General features: G+C 46.5%; 2 protein-coding genes across 4 annotated transcripts in view; one reads left to right on the top strand and one right to left on the bottom strand.

Annotated features, from left to right (window-relative positions):
• LOC138808441 (ubiquitin-protein ligase E3B) overlaps positions 1-9,805 on the bottom strand; it is a 42,986-nt gene extending 33,181 nt beyond the window's left edge. The window contains exons 1-6 of one of the 2 annotated variants that reach the window (XM_069994679.1): positions 9,379-9,805; positions 5,542-5,644; positions 3,622-3,803; positions 2,820-2,940; positions 1,620-1,679; positions 657-761 (exon numbers count right to left, since the gene is read on the bottom strand). In XM_069994679.1, the coding sequence (XP_069850780.1) occupies positions 657-761; positions 1,620-1,679; positions 2,820-2,940; positions 3,622-3,782 (447 nt within the window). In that variant the 5' untranslated portion in view covers positions 3,783-3,803; positions 5,542-5,644; positions 9,379-9,805. The remainder of the gene's footprint in view (positions 1-656; positions 762-1,619; positions 1,680-2,819; positions 2,941-3,621; positions 3,804-5,541; positions 5,645-9,378) is intronic. The other variant, XM_069994680.1, reaches the window with a different exon arrangement.
• Positions 9,806-10,128: 323 nt separating this feature from the next.
• The window catches only part of LOC138808440 (BTB/POZ domain-containing adapter for CUL3-mediated RhoA degradation protein 3), a 29,594-nt gene continuing 20,710 nt past the window's right edge, over positions 10,129-19,012 (top strand). For both annotated transcript variants that reach the window (XM_069994678.1, XM_069994677.1), the window contains exons 1-2: positions 10,129-10,205; positions 18,743-18,956. In XM_069994678.1, coding sequence (XP_069850779.1) covers positions 10,203-10,205; positions 18,743-18,956 — 217 coding nt within the window. In that variant the 5' untranslated portion in view covers positions 10,129-10,202. The remainder of the gene's footprint in view (positions 10,206-18,742; positions 18,957-19,012) is intronic.

Genomic DNA, 19,012 nt, shown 5'->3' with positions numbered 1-19,012 from the left:
AAGGGAGAAGTAAGCGTTCTCCAGAAATCATGTGAGCAGGCTGGCCATATGTGCCTGTACCTGTCTGTGTGTTTGGACATGGTTGCCAAAGAGTGGGAAATGCTGCTGAGCTTGACAGTGATTCGGAACTCTCACTTCTGGCTTGTCATCCTGGGCAAGTTTCTTTGCCTCTCTGTGCTTTGGTTTCTAATTATTGTTCTAATTAGGATGACAGGTGACCACTGTTTGCAGGAAGAAGTTGGGAAGGTGAAAGGATGAATGGTGGGGGATTGATTATGATCAAGTACTTCATATGCATGGAAGAAGTAATGAAAGGGAGGGGGAGAAAAGCTGTAACAGAAGAGGCGAATTTGATAACATGGTATAAATACCACAGCACAAAGTATCCACTATATCCAAAGACCAGGAAGGAAGACAGAATAGCATCGAGGCTTGCAAGTGTGGTCAATGGTCCCACATATTATAGCAAAGAGGGGCTACATCTACCTAACTTCTAGCTTTCTCTCCAAACAGTGGCTCAGCCAGTTACCCCTTACTAGACAAGCACTGATAGATCGACAAAGGCCTAGACAATGAGGGAAGGATGGGGACTCTGAAAATATCCATGAAAGCTGTCTGATAGAATGAGATTTCAGATTTTTCCCCCCTCTTTTTACCTTGAGCTGCTCAAGAAATTGACAGCAGTACCACAGAATGTCCTTGATCTGTTTAATCCACAGGAGAGTGAGGTCTTTGGAGAGAGCCAGGGACACGTACCATACCTATAAGCAGGACAAAGAGGAGTGACTGGTTACAGGACCTTACTATACATGGTGTGACCACTGGAACTGGACCTGCTAGCTAGGGCCATTGTCCAATAAAGCAGTGAGGAAAACAGATGAATAAGCAGACAGTAGGGCTTTTTAACACTAAATCCAAAGAGGAGGAGCCCAAGTCAGGTGCAGTTGGCTTGTGCCTCTAATAGCTACCTGGGAGGCTGAGATTGAGAGGACTTGAGAAGTTTGTGAGACTGTCCCCCTTAACTTACAGCTAGGTGTGATGATGCATGCCTGTGCTCCTAGCTATGGAGGAGGCTGAGGTTGAAAAGACTGGTTCTAGGCCAGAAACAGTCAGACAGAAAAGGTTGTAAGTCCATTTCAATGAAAGAAACTGGGTAAGGTGTCATGTTCCTGTCATCCTAGCTACAGCCAGAAGGTTAAACACTGGAGAATCAGGGCCTAAGTGAGTGTGCGCTCATGCAGGAAGTGAGATCCTAGCTCAAAAATAACCAGTACAAAAAAGGGCTGGAGGCATGGCTCAGTGGTAGAGCACCGATCTAGCCAAGCATGAAACTCTTGGGTTCAAACTCCAAACCCTAGAATCTCAAAAAATAAACAACAAAAAAAAAGATGAGGAGTCTAGAAAAGTGTCTGCTATCCTGAGTTAAGGGGTAAACACAAAACATAGCTTCTTGGACAATGAGGATCAAGGAATTATTTGCACATACTTTTGTCTGTGCAAGTCTGTGACTTATTTGCACACGTGTGAGAGTTAAAGTCCTAAACTCAGCAGGAACTCTCAGTGGGGAAGATGTTGGCCCTTAGGGCTGGGGGAAGGCTCCCGGCTCCTCACCCGCTCACCTTAGGCTCACTCTCAGCATCCATGCTGCTGAGGATGCAGCGACACAACTTCTCGAACCGCTATGGAGACAGAAAGGGGATTAGAGACTCCCAATGAACCTGAATGTGGGAAAGGGGGTGGAAGGAACGCAAGTGTGGTGGGGACTGGCACAGGCAGGCAACACATCACACTTAGTTCCTTCTTACAGATGTGGAAGTTGAGGACCGGAAGGCTAAGGACAGAGTCTCAAACTGGTGGCCTATAGGCTGGATGAGCCTTCCAAATGTGTTTGAGAAATGTATGTATTACACATAGAAATCCAGGATAGGGCTTCTTTTGGAAAACTGGGCCTGGATTCCTGCAGCCTGGCAGCTGTCTGCTGACGAGCGCTCTGCAGTCTGTCATGCTGTAAGCAGCAGGGACACTGAGTTCTGCTCAAAGCTCATTGTTGTGGTACTCTGAGCTACTTCTCACTGTATCATTGCTTTGATCCTGACACAAAAAAGGAAAGTGGAAGCAGGCAAACAGATTGCACTGTGGCTATGGAAGCCCTAGATCCACCCTGAAAACTGTGGTTCCCAAAGTTTCCCCGCTCTTAATGGAGTTTGTCTGTACCTATCCTCATGACTGTGTGGTCTTTCTTGGGTTCTCCTTCCTCTCCTACTGGGCTAGGAGTGCCATGAGGGTATACAACTTGTCTGTCTGGTTTCCTTGCAGGACCTCAAGGGTATGCTCAGCACTGAGGTGCCTACTGCCTTCCTGAGGATATGTTTCCTAGTTAATCTAATCCCCAAAATGCAGATTGGTATGTTTGGTTTGGTTTACAGGATGTGAAAGAAAAATCAAATTAGCCACAAGCTTTGACATATTAAAACATCAAGCATAAAAAGACCCAGATCTCCAGCATCTCTTAAAAAAAATCAAGAGTACGGGTCCTCTGCCTCAGTACCTGACTAGCATAGACTACTCCCTGAAACCTGTCGGCCACTGACTATTGTGATTCCTACTTTACATGGTACTTTGTCCCAGGCTGCACAGCTCCTAAATGCATCATAGTCCTGCTCAGGCTCGTTGGGCATAATCTCTGCAGGTTCCAAGAAAACAAAGGGGGCAGGTGAAGGGGTAAAAATGCCTTTCTCCCAGAGGTGCTCTAAGAACAAATGAGTTTGTATCTAAAAAGTACTTATACAAAGCCTGGTATGCTTATTCTTATGACTTACCTCATTATCTTCTTTGATTCTGAATATGAACAGCAGTTTTCTGGCAGTCTTAAAAATACAAAGTGCACTTCTTTTACTGAATCCAGAGTCATCTGCTTTAAAAAACTCATCAATCTCTCTCCTACGGAAGAAAGGGTTAAAGAAAAGGCATTTTTCATTAGGAGCTCATGATTGCTGGAAGGCTTTCTAAGCACTCTAAGGGAAAACTCATTTGTCTTTTCTCTTTTTGTCATTTCTCTTTTTGTCAGTACTAAGGATTGAACTCAGGACCTGGACTGGACACTGTCTCTTCGTGTGTGTGTGTGTGTGTGTGTGTCTGTCTTGGATACTATCACTGAACTTTGTTGCTTAAGGCACAATGGAGCCACAGCTAGAGAGAGAGAGAGAGAGAGAGAGAGAGAGAGAGAGTGTGTGTGTGTGTGTGTGTGTGTGTGTGTGTGTGTGTGTGTGTGTGTGTGTGTGTGTGTGTGTGTGTGTGTGTGTGTGTGTGTGTGTGTGTGTGTGTGTGTGTGTGTGTGTGTGTGTGTGTGTGTGTGTGTGTGTGTGTGTGTGTGGCTTGGATACTATCACTGAACTTTGTTGCTTAAGGCACAATGGAGCCACAGCTATTTCCGGCCTATTGGTGCTTCAGCTGGAGGTAAGAGTCTCACGAACTTTTCTGCCCAGGCTACCTTTGAACCATGATCCTCAGATCTCAGCTTCCTGAATAGTTACAATGACAGGCATAAGCCACCAGCACTTGACATTTGTTTTCTACTACTTGGGAGCAAGAGAAACATGCTGCAGAATTCCTGGCACCTACCTAATATCTCTGTGCAGGCTTCTCCGACACAAGAAACTGCGCACGTGGGCCTGAATCTCCACAGCCGCACGCTCCCGCTCCTTCTGCACCAGCCGCTCTTCTCGGGCCTGCCGGGCTCTATCGATGAACCACGCTCGTGAGGTCTGAGATACTGTGAACATGTTTGCTAGCTGGCACAAACCCTGCAAGGCAGACAGTGAAGAGCTGCTGGAGACCAGTGGGTGAAAAACATCCACAGAAAGGGGCTTGAGTGCAAAGGCAGCAGGGACCTATTCACCATTCTCAGGCACAAGTGCTAACCTCCCACTCACTCCATGACCCAGGGAGCTATAGCCTGTATGAAACAATGACCTTTTCTTGAGAGAAAATGCATAGTGCCTGGCATAGAAGGACAGGCAAAGGTCTGTACAAGTTTAACAAGTAAATAAGGCCTGAATTAATCCTATCCATAAGGCTCCAATTCAAACCAGGTATCCTGTTGCATTTTCTGCAACGGGCCACTGTATTTTGTGTGTGTGGGGAGAGGGGTCAACAATTAAACAGTGACCTTCCACTTTTGTTGTTGTTGTTGTTGGTCATGGGTCTTGAACTCTGGGCCTGAGTGCTGTCCATTAGCTTTTCAGCTTAAGGCTAATGCTCTACCACGTGAGCCACAATGCCACTTCTGGTTTTCCGGTGGTTAATTGGACATAAGAGTCTCACAGACTTTCTTGCCCGGGCTGGCTTTGAACTATGATACTCAAATCTTAGCCTGAGTAGCTAGGATTATAGGCTTAAGCCACCGGCACCCAACTGCCAGGTAAATCTTGAGGGAAAACTCAAATACAATTATATTGTCAGCATTATCTTAGTCATCCACTCACTGAACAAAAGGTTTCTATGTTGTGGCTGAACACATACACACAGAGAACAAGTCTTTTTTTGAAACTGGGGCTTGAACTCGGGGCTTCATGCTCTCACTCAGCAGTTTTACTCATGGCTGGCACTCTTCCATTTGAGCTACACCTGATTCTAGCTTTCTGTTGGCTAAGTGGATTTTTTGGATTTGTCTACCCAGCATAGCTGGGAACTGGGATCCTCAGATCTTTCCTGAGTGGCTAGGATTATGTGAGTCACCAGGACCCGGCTTTTTATTTTTTCACAGTGGCCATTTTAATATTAAAAAAGCAAAAGGTGCTGTGCATGATTTCAGAATGTAGAATGGTCCCACTTACGGGTCACTTGTTCCCAAATCCTTACTGCTTCCACACTGGTGGATTTTACAGCACAGTTGCTCATGTCCACAGTCAGGTACTTTGCTGGGCAGAGGCCTCTAAAGGACATTGTGTGGTGATCATTTAAGCACGAGTAACCATCCTTCCTCTCCAAGGGAGGCTTATGTTAGCAGTCAGAGGCAGACCTCATCGATGCATACAGTCTCCATACTGAGATGATTTCTTTAGGGGCTTCATAAGTTTGCCATTCTATCCAAAACACATAATCAACCCAGCTGACAAAAATACTGAATTATTCAGAAATCTAGACTTTTGGAAAAACATCTCTTCCCACCTTTTTCTCTCATCTTCTCTTGGCAGTACTGGGGTTTGAACATATGGCCTCATGCTTGCTAGGCAAGCACACTACCACTTGAGCCATATTCTGGTTTCTATAAAAAGCTTCTCTTTAGCAGGATAATTCACTCAAAGCAACAACTGGAATGAAACTTCTTTACATGCTAGGTTCCTACCACATGACCACAGCCAAAGGATCTGCTGCCCCTACTCAGCACTGACTCCTACCTGTCAACAAATACAAGTTGGCCTATCATCGGTTATTTCTGAAACGAATGAACAGAGCCTGGCTAGCCACAGGAGGGGAAAAGGCAGCTGTCTTTCAGTCTTTCCACCCAACTGCCCACCCTCCTGAGTCTGGATAACTCACCCGAGGACCTGCCTATATAGCAGAGACACTAAGTAACCATTAGTGATCTTCCACAGGACACTCAGTGGAGGACAGCATCTTGCTTCAAAGGAGCTTGTGCTTCCTGGTAGAAGCAGAAGGAAAAAAAATCCAGACTTAGGAGTAAGCTTTACAGGTGGGGTGATCTGTCTGAACATAAGTAATTAATATAGTGTCATGATTAAACACACTCTTGTCCTCTTCAATGCATCATCTGTTTAGACTCTTACTTTCCTATTTTCTAGTACCTATAATTTTGGAAAAAGGCTGAAAATCATCCCAAATAAATTACTGAATGAAAGCTAGATATAATAAGCAAAAAGAAAAGATAGACTGTTAAAAAGCCACTGAAGATGTTTAATTGGTGTGTGTGTGCTGATCCTGGGACTTGAACTCAGGGCCTGAAGAAAAGATACTGTTAAAAAGCCACTGAAGATGTTTAATTGGTGTGTGTGTGCTGGTCCTGGGACTTGAACTCAGGGCCTGAAGAAAAGATACTGTTAAAAAGCCACTGAAGATGTTTAATTGGTGTGTGTGTGCTGGTCCTGGGACTTGAACTCAGGGCCTAAAGAAAAGATAGACTGTTAAAAAGCCACTGAAGATGTTTAATTGGTGTGTGTGTGTGTGTGTGTGTGCTGGTCCTGGGACTTGAACTCAGGGCGTAGGCACTATCCCTGATCTTTTGTGTTCAAGGCTAGTGTTCTATCACTTGAGTCACAGCTCTACTTCTAGCTTTATTTTTTTTCTTGGTGCTTAAATGGAACTAAGAGTCTCACAGATTTTCCTACCCAGACTAGCTTCAAACTTCAATCCTCAGATCTCAGCCTTCTAATTTGCAGCTAGGATTACAGATGTGAGCCACTGGCACCTGGCACTGTTTAACTTTTTTTTCTTTCCCCCAGTCCTGGGGCTTGAACTCAGGGCCTAGGCACTGTCCCTAAGCTTCTTTTGCTCAAGGCTAGTACTCTATTACTTGAGCCATGGCATCACTTCCAGCTTTTTCTGTTTACATGGTGCTGAGGAATTGAACCCAGGGCTTCATGCATGCTAGGCACTCTACCAGTGAGCCATATTCCCAGCCCTATGTTTAAAATTTTTAATGATATGGGAAAACTCTTGTGCCTTAGAAGTAAAAGAAGAGCTGCTAGTAAAACAACATGATCCTGATTATCTAATGGAAAAGGAAATTGAATGCACACAGCACAAAAGCTGCTGTAAAATATGCTAACATGTGACTGGTTAAGGGTGAGGCCTGGCTCTACCTAAAGCACTGTGGGGTCTGGAGGCAGAAGAGTGATCATTTTATGGTAGGGGGATTGATTCCTTGCTTCTATTTTCTAAACTTTCCACAGAAAGCACATGGTAAGCTGGCACAGCAACCGAAGAAGTACTGCTTTGGAGTCACACAGCTGGAGGCAGAGCCAGTTCTTGGCTATCAGTACTGTCAGTTGAGTTATAGTCTGTGTGTATAAGAGAGAGAGAGAGAGAGAGAGAGAGAGAGAGAGAGAGAGAGAGAGAGAGAGAGAGAGAGAGTGTGTGTGTGTGTGTGTGTGTGTGTGTGTGTTAGTGAGGTTTGAATTTAGGGTTTCATACTTGCTTGGCTGGGCCTCTATCACTCAGGCTATACCTCTAGCCCTGCTTTTGGCTGGTTATTTTGGAGATGGGGTCTCAAGGACTTCTCTGTCCAGGCTGGATTCGAACTACAGTCCTCCAAATCTCAACTTCCTGAATAGCTAGAATTATAGGTGTGAGCCACTGGTGCCCAGCTAGTCTTTATTTCATTAGTCGGCTCAGAGGTCTACCATGAGGTCTATGGGATGATGTGTATCGAGTTCCTACTGAGGTGCTGACAGAGCACAGTCAATATGGCTAATTCATGGTTCATTATTCTTATGAACACTAGTTTGTAAAAAAAAAACAAAAAACAAAAAACAAACCTTTTTCCAAAGCTCCCAACTGTAATTACTAAGGTTCTTAGGCTCCTTTTTTTTTTTTTTTTTAAACTTTTTTCCTATCTTTGAGTGGACTAAAGTTTATCTGTCCTAGTGCTTGGGCTATGAGCCCCTGGTCCTGTTTTAACAGCAGAACAGCTACACCCTCCTGAAAGGTGCATATGAACAGGGCTCAAGCCCTGAGCACAATACAATATTCTCTCTCCATATGTCCTGTTTTTTGGTAAGTGGGGGCATGGCAGGATGACATGGAGATCACACGAGAAAACTTCTTCCCAACAGAAAAATAAAAGGTTGTATACAAACTGCTCCTAAGTATGTGTAAGACTATCTCAAAACCTACTTCTCTCAGGAGTCCTCCTAGAATATAATCCCTTCCTTGAGATGAGCATTCCCAAAGCAATGTTTCTATGTTGGTTTCTGTTTACAATAATAATCTATGCTTTTCAGCTTTTCTTATCCTTCCCTATATACTTCCTTTACTTGCATATTACAGTCATCAATTGAAAAAAACACATCCCTATTAAGTACTTATTTGGCAACATGCCAGAGACTCCAAGTCTGAATTAGGGGCACTGGCTCAGAAAAAGTAGCCTTGGTTTTTTTTGTTCTGATTCTACCTCTCATTTCACTAAGTTAACTTATCTACTACTCTAGACTTTAGTTTATCAGTAAATTGAAGATAGTAACAGTACTTATGTCCTACAGTTACTAAAAGCATTGGGTGAAATATTTACTATTCTTGTACCTGAATTTAGTCACTAAACATAAATGTGAAATTAGCAACAAGGGCTATTAGAAAACATATGGCATGTAAGCTTTACTCTATTGTCCTTACAGAGAACACAACTCAGTTAAGAGAAATAAAATCCTACAGCTAGAAAGGCTGGAAAACAAGAGGGAGGCTAGTGGTAACAAATATCATTTGAAAAGGGAATGAGTGGAAGTTCCTAAGTGTCAAGTCTTTTCTAAGTAATTGCCTCTAATAAGGGCAGCAACTATGTGAGAGGACCACACAGTTAGACCAGGTTAGTGGGAGGGACAAGCTTTTAATACTAACAAAACAGGATTCAAACTCTGTATTTACTTCTATATTCCAATGAGACTTGCTTCAAAACATTAGCCTTTTCTGGATAAAGCCAATTTTAAGAAAAATACACAACAGCGCTGGGCAAGGCATTGCACACTTGTGAACTCAGCACTCAGGAGGTGGAGGAAGGGCTGGTAGTTTGAAGCCAGCCTGGGCTACATAGTCAGACTTTGGGGAGAAAAAGAGAAAAGACTCTGGACAATCCTGAATATCATCCTAAAATGAAGTACCATATATACTAACCGCAGAGTGACTTTTTTCTTTATGGTGAGATTTGACCATCATTTGTTAAGAACAGGCAATGTATCAGATACTACACAGATATTTAACCCTGTCTTCAAAAGCTCTGTACTATCAGATCGAACAGTCTAAAATCTTAAGTTCAAGAATGGGCAACAGGACTTGGAGAAACCATCAGTAACACTAGCTATCATTTACTGATAGCTACAGCCTATTTAGATGGTTGCTATCTATCATCGTTCCCACTTTCGATGGGGAAAATGAAATGCGGAGAGCACAAGACTTGCCAGAGTTCCCTCGACTCCCGAATTAGAACCCCCAAGCAATTATTTATTGGCCCAGAGTTCCCCCATTAAAAGCACAACAAAGAAGCTGAGAATGCACGGCTGCCCGGGAGCCTACGTTTGGGAGTCAAATTACAATCAAGTCTTTATTAGACACTGAGCGTCCAGTGTGGTACTAAAACACTCTGTGAAACGATCTAAGGACTCCTTTTTAGAGAGGCAGAAACAGGGTCAGGGAGGTGAGTGGACTCACCCAAGGTCACACAGCGAGGGACTAGGATTCGAACTCCAGTTTGGGTGACTCCCGACGCCCAGCGTCTTTCCTCGGCACCAACAACCAAAGTAACAAGTTCTTTTCGCCCAGCATTAGTCCGATACTAAAAGCCTATCGCCTCAAGGATGAAAAGAGACGGAAAGGGCTGAGGAGAGATGATGTCTGGATCACGAATGCCAGCGACTCCGATCGGGCCAGACACGAACTCGGCCCCGGCCCCACCGCCCTGAACGCCGCGGCCCACTACCCGAAGGATCGGTCGCCCTATTCCCCACTCGCTACCCTTTATCCGCTCGAGGCCCCGCGTCCGGGGGTCCGGGCCTCAGCTGCCGCCGGCCGCCTCAGCCCAGTATCCCCGAAACCTGCCAGCCCCGGGGCAGCGGCCGATGCACCACCGCCATCTTGCCCCGGGTGTTCGCTCTGCAGGTTCCGCCTGGAAACTAAGTTTCCGGTTCTGGGAAACAACAGTTCCGCAGAGCTTATTTTGCTTGGTCAAGAAAAATTCCCTGCATCTCCTGCCCCCCAACACCCCCATGTCTTTCGAAACATTCAGGAATAGGCTACATTCCTGACCCAGCCGAGAGGAGGTGACACCTTATTTCTTGTCGCGAAGGTTGGGGGGGGAAAAAAAAGCAGTCGATCGCCACCGGACACTTTAAGCTGGTGCTCTCTGCGGGGCGGAAGTGAGATCGCAACAGCGGAAGTTCCCGCCCACGGCCCCGCCTCCGCCTCCGGCTCCGGCAAGCAGGGAGTTTCCTGCCTCTCAGTCGGGATTTGGAGACTCCGGCGTCCTCCGGCTTTTCATGGTGAGGAGGGCGGTGCCCCTGGGCTGGGGCGGCCGCGGGAGCCCGGCGCCGGCGGAGTGGAGGGTGTGGGGGCCGCTGGGTCGGGTGCGGAGGGGTCTGGGGTGGTGGGGAGGCTGTGGGTAGGGGACGGGTCGGGGGCGACGCCGGAAGTGGGGGGGGTGGAGAAGGGCTTTGAGTGGAGAAATGGTGTCTGTGTCTGGCAGTCTGGGTCTGTCCGTCCGTCTCCTTGGCTGGTAGGGATCCTGGGAGGAGTTGTAGGGGGCTTGTAGGTCGCTGTGGCGGACGTGAGCCGAAGGGTCCCTAAGTCTTGAGTGGAGGATGGTGGAGAACAAAGAGACAACAGGCATTGGGTGTTCAACGTGAGGGTTTTGAGGGATGGTGGGTGAAGGGGTGAGGTGAGCATCCTTGGTGCGAAGCGGTTGGGGTCTTGGAAGCCCGCAGGCGAGGGCGAGTCCCTTCCGGGCTTGGAATCCGGGGACGGGCTCTGCCAGCCGTCTGAGGTCAGGGTACCTTCGCCCTCGAGTCTATAGCCACACCGGCGGCCGCCTGGCTGCCTCTTCTTCTAAGTCACTTTCCTTGAGGCGGGTGCGTGGCCACACCTCGGGATAGCTCACCTCGCAGTCTCAGCTGTGGGAAGGTTTCTGTTGACTTCAGCTCTTGAATAGCTTTTTTTGTTTGTTTGCTTGTTTGTTTTTGTCCTCGGGTGTAGATGACCAAAGATCAGCCTGAATAGAGTCTCGTTCCTCCTCCGCTGACCACTCACTCCCCTAAGCAGATTCAGTTTTCAGAAGAAAGATCAACTCCAAGCTGAAGAAAAATTACTTAAATCGATTTGAATTCGCTTTTCCATTTTGTGCAAAAGAAACCCCCATCTCAGGGAAGGGAGGCTGCCTAAACAGGTGGTTCTAGTAACTGTGGTCTCCAGGCCAGCAACAGATATCACCTGGGTGCTAGTTAAAAATGACCAAATCTTCAAAGCCTTGCCACAGACAGCCTGGTGGTAGTGGTGGGGGGGGAGGGGGTTGGAGCCTGTAGGTATGTGTTCCTTGCAGAGACTGGTGATTTATCGATTTGGGCTGTGAAATGAGAAGGGGGTATATGAATCGAATGGAGAAGGCACTGATAGTTTTCATTGTTGGTTTTCTTCCCTAAAAAGTAGGATTGGTAACAACAATGTAGACTCTTTGAGCTAAATAGGTTAGAAATGTTGTATGCTAACCAGAAAAGAAGAACATCCATTGGGAATTATCACTTACTGTCTTATAAGCAAGTTGTGGGTGCAGAATAATGTTATAGTTAGGTAGTTGATGTGGTATGGTTTGGTAGATATGAAACAGACTTTTCTGAGTTATAGCAGAACCCTCAGTTTGGGGAACTGTTACACCTACCTTTAGCCTAGTGTTTGTTAAACTTCCCTGCAGTAAGAATCCCCCCTTCCCCAAGCCCTATTTGGTTGTTTGTTTCTTCTCTCAGATCCCTTGTGGTTTTTCGGTCAAGAGCTAGTTTCACAAACAACTTACTTAACTTGGTGATACTGAGCCCCAGCAATACATCTGAATCACCTGAAGAGCTTTTTAAACACCAGCTACTGAGCTGTTGCTTCTCCCCCTCCTTGAGAGTCTGATTAATTGACCAGGGGTTTAACCCAGGCAGACACCAGCCTTTTTTTTTTTGTGCTGGCACTGGGGCTTGAACTCAGAGCCTGGGTGCTGTCCCTTAGCTTTTCCACTCAAAGTAAGCACTTTATCCCTTGAGCCACAATGTCACTTCTGACTTTTTAGTGGTTTAATCGAAGAGAAGAGTCTTAGGGATTTTCCTGCCCGGGCAGGCTTTGAACCATGATCCTCAGATCTCAGTCTCCTGAGTAGTTAGGATGACAGGTGTGAGCCACTGATGGAGTGGCACTGTCATTTTTTAAAAGCACACACAAGTGACTAGCAACCAGGGCTGGGAACAGCTGGTCTTAAAGCTTGAGGGATAGAAGGGAAACTAAGCTAGGTGCCAAGTGCATTACCATTAGGTTAATTGCATGTCTAAACATCAGGAAGAAAGTGGTAGAACTGGGGTTGCAATCCAAATGTGCAGGGCTCTCAATCATTTCCCTCTGTGCACAGATACACACACTCACATTCACACATGAGATAGTATTACAGACATAGGTCTTTGTTCCTATCATCCTTATCCTTGCCCAACTTTCTCTTCAAGTCAATTATTTTCCATTTTTAGCTGATTTCTTTTTGTGTTGGTTGGGAGGCTTGAACTCATGGCTCTGGTACTGTCCTTGAGCTCTTTTGCCCAAGGCTAGCTCTCTGCTACTTTGAGCCACAGTGCCACTTCCAGTTTTCTGGTGGTTCATTGGAGATGAGAGTCTCATGGATTTTCCTTCCCAGGCTGGCTTTGAACTGTGATCCTCAGTCTCAGCCTCCTGAGTAGCTGGGATTACAGGTGTGAGCCACCAGGGCCTGGCCCTTTAGCTAATTTCTATTTTTGCACAGTTGCTTCCTGTGACGCTGAAGCTGTGAAGTGAGGTTTGATTTTATTTATGGTGCTTTGGTTTGTTTTTAATGCACGGGCCAATAGAGCAAGAGTTAGTCTAAGAGCTTCTTCAAGACCACTGAGTTAATTATAGCTTAATTAAGGGTTACAGAACTTTTTAGCACAGAGCATTGCAATATTGGCTGCACATTAGAATCACTCGGTGGAACTTAAAAATTCTGTTGCCTAGGCCAAACTCCCATTGGCAGCAGAGTCTCAGTGAGTAGGACCAGATATTAGTAACATTAGTATCTTAGTATCTTTTTTGTTTTGCTGGTACCAAGGTTTGAACACAGGACTTCATACTTGTCCAGCTTGCTTTTGGCACTTAAACCTTTGAACCATGCCTCTAGGCCAGCTTTTTTGCTGTATTTGTTTTGTTAGCCTTGGGGCTTGAACTTGGTACTGCCCCTGAATTCTTTTGTTCAAGGCCAGCTCTGACTACCACTTTGAGCCACAGTGCCACTTCTAGTTTTCTGGTGGTTAACTGGAGATAAAACTTTTATAGACTTTCCTATCCAGGTTGGCTTCAAAATGTGATTCTCAGCTCTCAGCCTTCTGAGTAGCTAGGGTTACAGGCATGAGCCACCAGTGCCCGGCTTGCTGGATAATTTGAAGATGGAGTCTCAAAGACTTCTCTGCCCAGACAAGCTTTGAACCTTAGTCCTTCAGATCTAAGCCTCTTGAGTAGCTAGGATTATAGGAGTGAACCACTGGTGTTCAGCTTTGGAAATCAGTATTATTTCAATTCTTTATTTTGCTGGTACTGGGCATGAGCTTAGGATTTTGCATTTGCTCAGCTTGCTTTTTACGGCTGACTCTCAACCACTTGAGCTGTACCTCCTGATGTTTGGGTTTTTTCCTTGGTTAATTGGAGATGGAGGAGTTTAACAGACATTTTGCTGCTTGAGCTCACTTAAAACCATGATCCTGCAGACCTCACGCCACTGGCACCTGACAACATCAGTAGTTTTTAAAATTCCCTCTAGTGACTCCATTGTGAGACCTGGTAGACAGTTGTTATTTTGATTTTTTTGGGGGGGGGGTCTGGTCGTGGGGCCTGAACTCTGGGCCTGGGCGCTGGTCCCTCAGCTCTTCAGCTCAAGGCTAGCGTTCTACCACTTGAGCCACAGCACCACTTCCCGGCTTTTTTCTTTTTGCTTATGTGGTGCTGAGGAATCGAACCCAGGGTCTCATGCATGCAAGGCAAGCGCTCTGCCACTGAGCCACCTTCCCAGCCCCCAGTTGTTGTTTTGAATCAGCAGTAGCAGTACTGAGGGCAGACAGGCAAGAGATGAGCCTTGGTTTGCCTATCTTATTGGAATAAACTGATTGAATCCAACAGCAATATCTTAAGTATTAGTGAGTTCACTGTTTCTTGCAACCAAGTTTGCTCTCTTGTTCCCTCTCTCTCTCTTAGCCTCATGAATAATGAAATCAAACCTTTGGAAGGGCACTGGGGTAACAGGATCCCTGGGAACAGCAGGAGGGCCTCCTGGGGAGAGTGGCAATGATAGTGCACTGCTTTGTGTCCTCAGTTCACTGTAGCTTGGGCTAAGGGACTTGTTTGTTTTGTGCCAGTCCTGAGGTTTGAACTCAGGACTTGGACTCTGCCCCTGAGTTTTTTTGTGTGTTCAGGCTGGCACTCTTACCACTTGAACCACACCTCCATTCCTGTTTTTTGTTTGGTGGTGTAGTGGAGATGAATCTTACAGACTTTCCTGCTCAGGCTGACTTTGAACCTCTATCTTCAGTTCTCAGCCTTCTAAGTAGCTAGGGGTACAGGTGTGAGTCACCAATGCCTGGCTGGACTGAGGAACTTGATCAGCCACTGCCAGCTCCCCAAGAGCACCCTCCTGGTATTTGGGTTTTTGCTGTGCTGATCTGGAGTCATCGGCCAGATCAGGAAGGCTTCTGCCTTTGTCTTGTAGTAATTCAGTCTTCAGTCTGTCATTAGAGCTGGGAACAGTCTCCAAAGAGAAGCTAATTGGAGATTTTGAGAGCATTCCAAATAATAAATGAGTGTTTCCTGTCTGAGTGTTTACTCAGAGCCATGGGCTAAACTGAGTAGTACTTCCTCTAGTCTCCTTCACGGCAGGGATAGGAGTGCATTGCCCCAGCTGATAGATAGGACTAGATTCAGGTATCTCACCCACACCCCCAAGCTATAAAGTGGCAGAGTTGGGGGCTTAAATACAGGCCTGACTCCCCAGTCCTTAACTACACATTGCTTCTTTTCTCAGGACTTTTTGTGGGGTATATGTATGTGTATGCATGCATACGTATGTATGTACTGGTACTTGAACTCAGTATGTAATGGTACTTGAACTTAGGGCCTAGCTTTTCTGCTCAAGACTAGTGCTCTCTCTTGAGTCATAGCTCCATTTCTGGCTTTTTGGTGGTTACTTGAAGATGAGCGTCTCACAAACATTCGCACATAGGCTGGCTTTGAACCATAATACTCAGATCTTAGTCTCCTGAGTAGCTAGGATTACAAGTGTAGCTCTCTTTTTGTATTTTTTTTTTTTGGGGTCCGGTCATGCGGCCTGAACTCTAGGCATAGGCGCTGTCCCTCAGCTCTTCAGCTCAAGGTTAGCGCTCTACCACTTGAGCCACAGCACCACTTCCGGGTTTTTTCTTTTTGCTTATGTGGTGCTGAGGAATCGAACCCAGGGCCTCTGGCATGCAAGGCATGCGCTCTACCACTGAGCCACCTTCCCAGCCCCTGTTTTTTTTTTTTTTTTAAAGAAAGGAGATGGGCTGGGTGCTTGTGGCTCACACCTGCAATCTTAGCTACTCAGGAGACTGAGATCTGAGGACTGCAGTTCAAAGCTAGCTTGGGTAAGGAAGTCTGTGAGACTTATCTCCAATCAACCACCAGAAAACTGGAAATGGAGCTGTAGCTCAAAGTGTTATAGAACTAGCCTTGAGCAAAAAAGCTCAGAGACAGTGCTCCAAAAAAGAAAGAGATGGCACTTTTTTTTTTGGTCATGGGCTTGAACACTGGGCCTGGGCACTGTCTCTCAGCTCTTCAGCTCAAGGTTAGCATTCTGTCACTTGAGCCACACCACCACTTCCCATTTTCTGGTGGTTTATTGGAGATAAGGAGTCTCATGGACTTTCCTGCTTGGACTGGTTCTGAACTGCAATCCTCAGATCTCAGCCTCATGAGTAACTAGGATTACAGTGTGAGCCACCGGCACCTGGCCTGAGATGGGACTTCTCTTATTTACAAATCATGGTTCTAAATATGCCAAGCATGAGGGATTCTGGACTAGCTTATCACTGACTCCATTCCTGGCTTTGAGAAGTGACTAGCATTCTTTGTGCCAGGGTACCTTTTGTTGTTGCTTTGAGATAGGTCTGGCTGTGTAGCTCAACCTCTTGAGTATTGGAATTACAGGTGTGCACCACCACATCTGTCTGGGTCCTGGTATCTGAATCCCCAATATGGAAATGACAGTAACTACTAGCATCGTTTGGATTTCCCAGTCACATGTGGTGGTACTAATGAAGGGGGGATGGCTTCTAGAGCTGGTAGCAGCGATCTCTGCCATGACCAGAGGGGACCCACATGCATCCAGCTGTACACTTAAAGGACACTTCATGAAGGTTTTGACAGCTCTAAATATGCATGTGCAGTAAATGTTGAGTCTTTTTTTGTCTGTCTTATGACTCCATACAAGATGATGGGCCATGTCCTATGAACATATAAATGGTGTAGATTTAGATTTGCAAAGGATGCTAGAAAAGTATTTCCATTTTTGGATCTATTTCCTTTAGCGCCCCCCCCCCCGCAAAAAAAAAAAGATTCAAAAAACCCAAATCACAGGACGATAAAACTCTTTTTCCCTCTAGGTTTCTTCCTAGCGGCCATTTCTGTCATCCCATAAGCTCACCTGGGTGGGGTGTCTGCTCTGCTGCCACAGGAGAACTGAGGCAGCTCAGCTGGAGCCTTTGCCAGCACGCCTTGTTCCGGTGTTTTCACTTGAGCAGCAGCTACAATTTCTTGAGAAAATATTTCCTTCTCTTTCACACCAAGGGGTCCTGACGCAAGGGATTCCAGGCCTCCCTGGGGGCTGGAGGGCGGGAGGCCTGCCCGCAGAATGTGGAACTGGGAGGTGCCTGGAGCTGCCTGTGGCTCACTCTTACTTCGCGGTCACAGGTCATCCCTGTGTCAGCCCCTCCCCTGCTGGCAATGCCGTTCTTGCCTTACCAGTCATAAATACGTCACCTTTGCTATAGGAAATCTTTCTGGAAAAGATAGAAAGGCATCAAAGTCATTTTCCAGAATAGTTAAAAAAAACTAGCTGGGCGTTAGTGGTGCACACCTTCAACCCCAACATTGGAAACACTTTGAGTCACGAGGACCAGAATTTTTGAGGTCAGCCTGGGCTATCCAATGAAACCTTATCTCAGAAAACCCACACACAGAAAGTAATGTTCTGTGCTGTGAGTGCCGGCTCGTCTGAAATCACCTGCTGCTCGCCAATTCTGTTGGGTGTGCCTCTGGATTGCGTGGAGGGAGGGCAGGAAGGCATCTGGGAAAGGATTCCGGATTCTGGGTGGGCTTGGAGGGAGGGGCTTTGCTCTGTGTTGTCTGCTGTGCTGCTGGCTAATTCCGTGGCTCCCGTTTGTGATTCCTGTCTGGAAGGTGGAAGGACAGACAGGTGAAGCCATCATTGGCAGAGGCAGCTGAGCCTTGCATTAGCCAGCTTAAGGGGTGTGGTTGTGTGTTCTCGCGTTTTGGAGACTGTTCATGTTTTTTGGTATGTGTTCAGACACGATTGTGGGATGGTCTTGTTTTTGTCTTGTGGCAACACAACCCCAGAGCGGCCTTGTCTGATGGTGAAGTCCTGGGAAATTGTTCCTGTTCTTGGGAAAGGCTGGGCTTGCCCTTGACCATCAGAGGTGCTTTTTGCTTTCTCAGTGCTAGGCCCCAGACATCTCCTGCTGTGAACTTCACAGAATCATTCTAAAAAGCTTTTTCTTGGAGTACGTATGCAAGTGCCAGTCTAATTTCCCATGCCTGCTTAGCTCGGGCATTTATGTCTGTCTGCTCTATGTGTGTGTGTGTGTGTGTGTGTGTGTGTGTGTGTGTTTGTGTTTGTGTTTGTGTTTCTCTCAGTGTCTCTTGCTCTCCTTTCTTTTGTGCTGGTCCTAGGGCTTGAATTTAGGGCCTGGGTGGGCACTGTCCCTGAGCTTTTTTGCTCAAAGCTAGTGCTCTACCTGACCCACAGCTTCACTTCTGGATTTTTGGTAGTTAATTGGAGATAAGATTCTCACAGACATTCCTGCCCAGCTTGGCTTCCAATTACGATCCTCAGATCTCATCTTCCAGAGTAGCTAGGATGACAGGCATGAGCCACCAGCACCTGGCTTTGTGTAGCATTGCTGTCAGATTGTCACAGGCTCTGGTGTCTTAGAATTTCTTATTTTTTTGAGAACTTCTGAGAGTTTCTGTTTGTGCATAGAAAACTGCCCTTTAGGAAGCGTTGGGAGTGGGAGCTAGATTGCATTCACATTATAAAAGTGTATTTTCATCTGCAGTTTAGTACAAAGAGGGTGCCTTGAGTTTTCATGGTATGTGGCCCTGAGGGGAGACAGAGGGACCTGGGAAGTACTTTGCTGATGGAGGTAGCCAGGGTGGTTGGTTTATTCTGGCACTGGACAGAAAGGAAGTTCTTACAACTCAAGAATTCACAGCAAACTCTTAGTGCCTGTCTAGGTGAGGTGAGACCGTCTAGCTGGGGTTACCCTGCCACTCCTTGGGGCAGCCGATCCCCTGGCTCCCACAGTTGTTGTCGTCCAAGCTTATGTGGTCTCTGACATCAGAAGTCCAGATTTTTTTCCCCCTGTGTTTTCAGCATTAGAAGCAAACTTTTAATTTTTAAATGCCATGAACTGAGCAAACAACCCTGGGGGCCAAATGGAGCCCACAGACTGAAAGGAGGTGTTCCAGCCAGGCTCCCTGTGGGTGACCCTATCTTCTCCCCTGGCAGGAAGAGATGTCAGGAGAAAGCGTGGTGAGCTCAGCCGTGCCGGCGGCTGCTACCCGCACCACCTCCTTCAAGGGCGCCAGTCCCAGCTCCAAGTACGTGAAGCTGAACGTGGGCGGAGCCCTGTACTACACCACCATGCAGACGCTCACCAAGCAGGACACCATGCTCAAGGCCATGTTTAGCGGGCGCATGGAGGTGCTCACTGACAGCGAAGGTAAGTCGCCCCACCGCCACGGCAGGGTGCTTGGCTGCACATCCTCCACCACCTGG

The sequence above is a fragment of the Dipodomys merriami genome, unplaced genomic scaffold (genome assembly GCF_024711535.1).
Source record: "Dipodomys merriami isolate MVZ:Mamm:240054 unplaced genomic scaffold, mDipMer1.0.p SCAF_45, whole genome shotgun sequence".
Taxonomy (NCBI): Eukaryota; Metazoa; Chordata; class Mammalia; order Rodentia; family Heteromyidae; genus Dipodomys; species Dipodomys merriami.
Note: the sequence above shows the minus strand (reverse complement) of the source record. Positions and strands in the feature narration are given on the sequence as shown.